We start from the raw sequence: 5690 nt of genomic DNA, 5'->3' as shown, positions 1-5690 counted from the left end.
CTCATCTGTATATAGCAGCTGCAGGGGAGGGGAGTAGTTTCACAGTCCCCTCTTGCTTGGTTACCACTTTCCCTATTATTCTATGTATCTTTTCCATAGACTGTATCCCCAGAGTGAAAGCGGCAAGCATTGTGGATGACCCTTCATGGCTAGTTAAGAATGTGAACAATGCCTTACAAGTCTCCTCCAAACGGGAGGTGGCAGGTGGAAAGCAGCAGGTAGAAACAGGGATGAGGGCCCTAGGCTAGGGAAGAAATCTTAAAATGGAACCTCTCAATAGTAGGGGACATCACATGTACCCTCCACCCACAGACATACTGTTCCTGAGTTACAGTATTTGGTTTCTGACAGCTTTGGTAGAAAGAGGCTGAGAGAAGGGAGATGGAGGGAACCACAATGCTAATAGTCACCATCACTGTGTATTGCAATGAGTTGTTCTGAAACAAGAGCCCTGGCAAAGGGAGGGTGTTTTCCAGCTCTGCCACGAATCGAATCTTCTTCCTATGTTACACAGGGGCAACTGTGCCCCTGTTATTCCAAATACCATCTCCCACCCCCAACTTCTGCTTTTCCTTTCCCTCCCCTCCACATGCCCCATCCTTCCCCTGCAACCCGCAAAGTCTGACTAAAGGTTATTTCAGGCAAGCCTCACCCAATCACCCCAGCTGGGTTAGGGGTCCCTCTGCAGCCTTCAACTCACAGCTCTCTAATTTCTGGTTTACTTTCTTAATCTCTAGTTCACAAATATAGGACCCTTATCTTGTTCAGCATTCTGTCCCCAGGTGCCCCAAACACCACGCAATAGAAGACGCTCAGCAAATGTTTAATTTATTAAGCGTACCGGGGTAGAGTTCTAATTTATTGTATTTTCATTTTTCTCTAGATACTATAATAGCTCACAAATAGAGATACAGGTCAGTCTTTTTTCTTTATACAATATAGACAAAAAGCACTGGGAAGCTAGACACTGATCAGCTATTTTTTTCATGGTACCAGATGATCACATTGCTGAGGTCCTTGAAACCATTAACATACAGCAGTACAATGCTGCGTCATTTGTTCAAGATCACAGAACAAAATGTAAAGTTTTCGATCCACTTTACAAAACCAGCCAAACTCTACAATAAAATGCTACAGGAAAAAGTAGACCAGTCTCATTTATAAACATCAATTTAACAGTATGTAAAATGTTAACAAAACATAGCAAGATACAAAACCTTTAGTTACACAAATACAACTTCTAATTAGCGACCTACCCCCAGCGATACTACTTATGACTCAGACAGTAGCTTTTTCATAACCAGGAGGACCTGGCTGCCCACTGTTCCACAAGTTCTCACCAGGGGTATATACCAGCCCTATCAGTGGCCCTGGCCCTGGCCCTGGCCCTAGCTCTCATACTGGCCTCCGCTCTGGCCTTGGCTCTGGCCCTGTCCGCCTCGTCTGCCAGGGCCTCACGGTACTGCACTGGCCAGTGCTGGGGTTCTTTCTTATGGAGCTTGGCCACGAACCCCAGAACTTTCATCTTGCTGATTTCCAGGTTGCTCCGGGGACCCCAAGAGAATTCGCATTCCGGGGGATTGGTGTGAGGCACCTGCCTGTAATTGAGGTATCGCTGCTGCACAAAATCTTCCATAATGAGTCTCTTTGGGTACCCGAAGAGGAAATGGTACTTTGAGGGACGCACTCCCAACCGACGTAGCATTTCCCAGACCTGTGTCTCCCTGGCACTATTACCTTTCATGTAGATAAGGCCCAAGATCATTATTAAGAGACCCAATCTGGGGCCATCTCCTCCCAGATCCTCCTCCTCCACCTCCTCCTCCTCCTCCTCCAGAGGTTTGTGTTTGTTGACCAGGATGTAAGTGTGGTGCTTGCGGCCAAACTGTTTCAGCTCGAAACCAAAGACATACCGCAGATGCTCTGCGGCCCTTGCGATGATCTCAGGAAACAGATCCTTCAAGTCTCCGATTACATATTTCACCATCTCGGAGCGAGTGATGGGACTCTTCTTCTTGTCCTTCACCAGCAGGAACTGCACCAGCTCGGCCACCGTCCGATCCAGACGGCGGTAGGCCCTGCGCCGGGCCAAGGCTTTGGCTGCCAAGGTCCTCGCGCCTTTTGGGGTGAGGGAGGACGCCGTAGCCCCCTCCTCCCTCCGCGCGCCAAGATCCTCATTGAGGCTCTCCTGCAGGAAGGGGCTCGGGACCTCTTTCTGAGAGGCGGTCAGGGTCTGGGTCTCACCGTCACGGCTGCCATCCTTCTCCCCCTCGGCCTGAGGGCTGGGGAGAGCCCCGCTCTCGGGTTTCTGCAACATGTTTCAGGCAGGCAGGTGCAGAGCACGTACAAGGGCCAAGGGGCGTGCAAGCCGCTGCGCAAACCCCGGCGGAGGGGCGGGACAGAGCCTGGGGCAGCGGGAGGAGGACTAGGAGAGAAGTCTGAAGGGGCTTTCGGGATGCTGGACTGCACTGCGGAGGGCTCGAGACCGTTGCCGCAACGCCGCCGGCGCTGAAGACCTGCGCGCCGCCCCGGCGCAGCCTCAGTGTGCGCCCGCGCGCCGGACCACTTCCGGCCAGCTCAGCCAAGATGGTGGCCCGGGGACCGAGCGAAGCCCCGCCCCTTCCGGCTCCCTCTGGGTTTGGGTTTACGTGCCGGGGAGGTGGGGGGTGTGCTCCCAGCGTTGCGTTTCAGGCTCCAGAGCTGAAGGGGGCCAGCCCTGGATTTCTCATCCAAGGCTTGCGGGATGGGAAATGTTAACGTGGACAAGGTTGAAATAGGGATGGCGTTCTAGCCACGTCTTTTCAGCAAGTGCTTATTTTAAGTGTGTATCTAGGATTGATTTTGAGTGATTTTACTGGCTCAAGTGGAGAGTGCAGGGAGGCGAAGGCTGGGAGACAGCTCTTTGAGGGCCAGTCAGTGAAGAATTTTGCACAGGATACTAGGGAGTTTGAAATTTATTCTAAACACGATGGGAAACTACTACTGGGAGTTTAAGCCAGGGAGTGCCTGGAGCAGATCTCTATCTTCACAATCTTTCTCGTGGCCGCGTGGAGGATGGATTGGAAGTAGGGACGACCAAAAGCTGGGAATCCAGTTTGGAGCCTTATTGTAGTGCATAATAGGAACGGAGACTCGGCTTCTCTTGTGCATTGCTGCATCCCCAGCTCTTAGAACGGTGCCTGGCACCTACAGGCTCCCCATAAGTATTATAAAATTGAGGATGAGGGAGCGAGGATAGCAGATTCTATAGGGGTGAAAGGAAAATACGGCTGACAGAAATATTGACTGATGGAAGGATAGGGGAGACTCTTTGACCTAATCAAAATTAACTACTCCCATCACTTTTTCTGTTTTTGCATATCCCCAGTTCTTCCCTCTATCTCCTCCCTTTCCCTTCCACCCTTTGCTCTCCCTCCTTCCCTGCCTTTCTCTCTCTGTCTCTTTTATTTGGGGCTCGGCTTAAATGTCACCAATCCAAAGCCTGCCTTAATCTCCCCGCATGGAAGTTACTTACTGCTATCGCTGAATTACCATAGCAATTTACATTTATTTAACATCCACTTATATAGACCTTATTATGTACTAGGCTCTGTTCTAACCACTTTTCAGATATTAATTTGTTTAATTTTCATGGAGGTATTGTTATCATCCCCAATTTATAGATCTGTCTTTCCCATGGCATTTGCTATTTGCTAGCTATGTAATCGTGGGCAAGTTACCTAAACTCCCTGCCTCTCAGTTACCTTATCAGTAAAATGGGTGTAATAGCAGTAACATTATGGAAATTATGTGAAGTAATGCATATAAAGTATTTAATGCCGTGCTCAGCACATATGGAGTGTTCAATAAATGTTAGCTATTATTTATTGCATATTTTTAATGTGCTGATACTGTGCTAAGTATTTACATATATTAACTCATCTAGTCACAACAGCCCTGCTAGATAAGTGGTATTATTATCCCCATTTTATAAGTGAAGTAATACAGAAAGACGTTAAGTAACTTCCTCAACATCACATGACTGAGATTTGAACCATATAGGATGACTCAAAAGACCATGCTCTTAACCACTATATTAATAGTTTTAAATTATTATTATTGACCATACTCTGCTTCATATTATAATTATTTTTGTGCTTATCTCATTACCTTCCAAAACTAAACATCCTAAAAGCTAAGGCTATGTCTTTAACTCTTGAAGAACGCCTCAGATTCAGCACTCAGTATATAATTGTCACTGAATAAATGACGAAAGGCTTTTTTCCTCCCACAGGAAATAACATTTATTTTAAGTAAATATCTGACAGTCATATTTTTCTAGATGTAATCATGAGCTCTTCACTTTAAAAACTTCTGAAAATGTATACCCACTTATAGTATCTGACTTAAAAAAAACTCAAAAGTGTGTGAATGAAGAAGGGTGTTTATTACAGTCCAGCTTGAGACTGTTACTAGTTTTCATTGTGCCAAACATTATGCGTACAATATAATTTCATCCTCACAAATCCCTATTAAGAAGGTATTATTACCCTTATTTTACAAATGGGAAAAGAGTCACAGAAATCACCTGTCTCAAACCAATCAGCTGTTAAGAGTTGGACCAGAGATGAGAACTTAGATGTCTCTATTCCAAAGACCGTACTCATGACTGTCTTCACGTACTCGTGCTGGACTGCCTGGTGATCTGTTTCTCCTGAAGGTAGAGAGAACCACTCCTACCTAGAAGGACAGTGCTAGAGATAAAAAGAGCTCATTTACATATTTCCCTCCATTTAAGCATTGCCAAGAAGATAGGCAGGAGATAGACTCCTGGGAAGGAGCACACAGGAGATAACACTGAACAAGGGAAAAATTTGCAGTAATATGACTGGATTTTAGAAAATGAGTGAATAATGTAATACTACGTATCAAAAAAAAAAAAAAAAAAGGAACTACTGATACAACCTGGAAGAGTCCAGCAGCCATTATGTTGAGTGAAAGAAGAAAGATATGACAATAGCACTCCATGTAACTGGATGTGCAAGACAGGTTAACCTATGGTGATAGAAATGAGAATAGTGGAGGCTTAGAGTGGGCTTGACTGGAAAGGGGTATGCAGGAACTTTCTGGGAGCAATGGAAATGTTGTGTGTCTTGTTTTGGGGGTAGATATTTGTCAAAACTTGTCTAACTATACCCTTCATAGCTCTGCATCTCACAATATATAAATTGTACCCCAAAATTATGAAAAAAAAATACTTGAGTGACTTTGTTTTTACCATTTGCCAATCCCTAGATGCTACAATGTTCTACTGGAAGGGACCTAGACAATCATTTTTAGTTTTGGTTGTGCCTACCTTATCAGGACTGGCAGACTTTGTAAACAATCCTTACATAAGCTATTAAAAGGGAGGCAATGCATACCTCTTTGTTTGGGGGAGGGGAGCAGCAAAACAAATACTTTGATGACTCTTGCCTTGAAACCTTCCTGAGGGATGATCTGTTGTAGCCTAGAATAGTCTTTGAAAGTCCACAGTGCTTAGCATTGTTTAGTATGCAGAAAGGGATAAGGGAGTACACTGGAAAAGCAGAATGGCAGGATGAATTATCCTGGAAATGTCCAGCACTCTGTGGGTGTAGAAAAGGTGTGTCTTAGAACAAAGCCCTGAACTAGGTCAAAAGTCCTGAGGTCTGGTGCCCCTCCTCACCCAC

General features: G+C 45.7%; 1 protein-coding gene across 1 annotated transcript; it reads right to left on the bottom strand.

The window, feature by feature from the left end:
- Positions 1-807: 807 nt before the first annotated feature.
- Positions 808-2576, bottom strand: MAGEF1 (MAGE family member F1). Its single transcript, XM_059163256.1, has one exon. The coding sequence runs from the start codon at positions 2315-2317 to the stop codon at positions 1337-1339; it is 981 nt and encodes a 326-aa protein (XP_059019239.1). The 5' UTR covers positions 2318-2576; the 3' UTR covers positions 808-1336.
- Between the last annotated feature and the right edge of the window lie 3114 nt (positions 2577-5690).

This window comes from Mustela lutreola, chromosome 2 (assembly GCF_030435805.1).
Source record: "Mustela lutreola isolate mMusLut2 chromosome 2, mMusLut2.pri, whole genome shotgun sequence".
Lineage (NCBI taxonomy): Eukaryota > Metazoa > Chordata > Mammalia > Carnivora > Mustelidae > Mustela > Mustela lutreola.
The sequence above is the reverse complement of the archived record's forward strand: the minus strand, read 5'-3'. Positions and strand labels throughout refer to the sequence as shown.

Coding starts and splice junctions, on each gene's coding strand:
- MAGEF1 (XM_059163256.1), bottom strand. CDS start 2,317: ATGTTGCAGAAACCCGAGAGCGGGGCTCTCCCCAGCCCTCAGGCCGAG.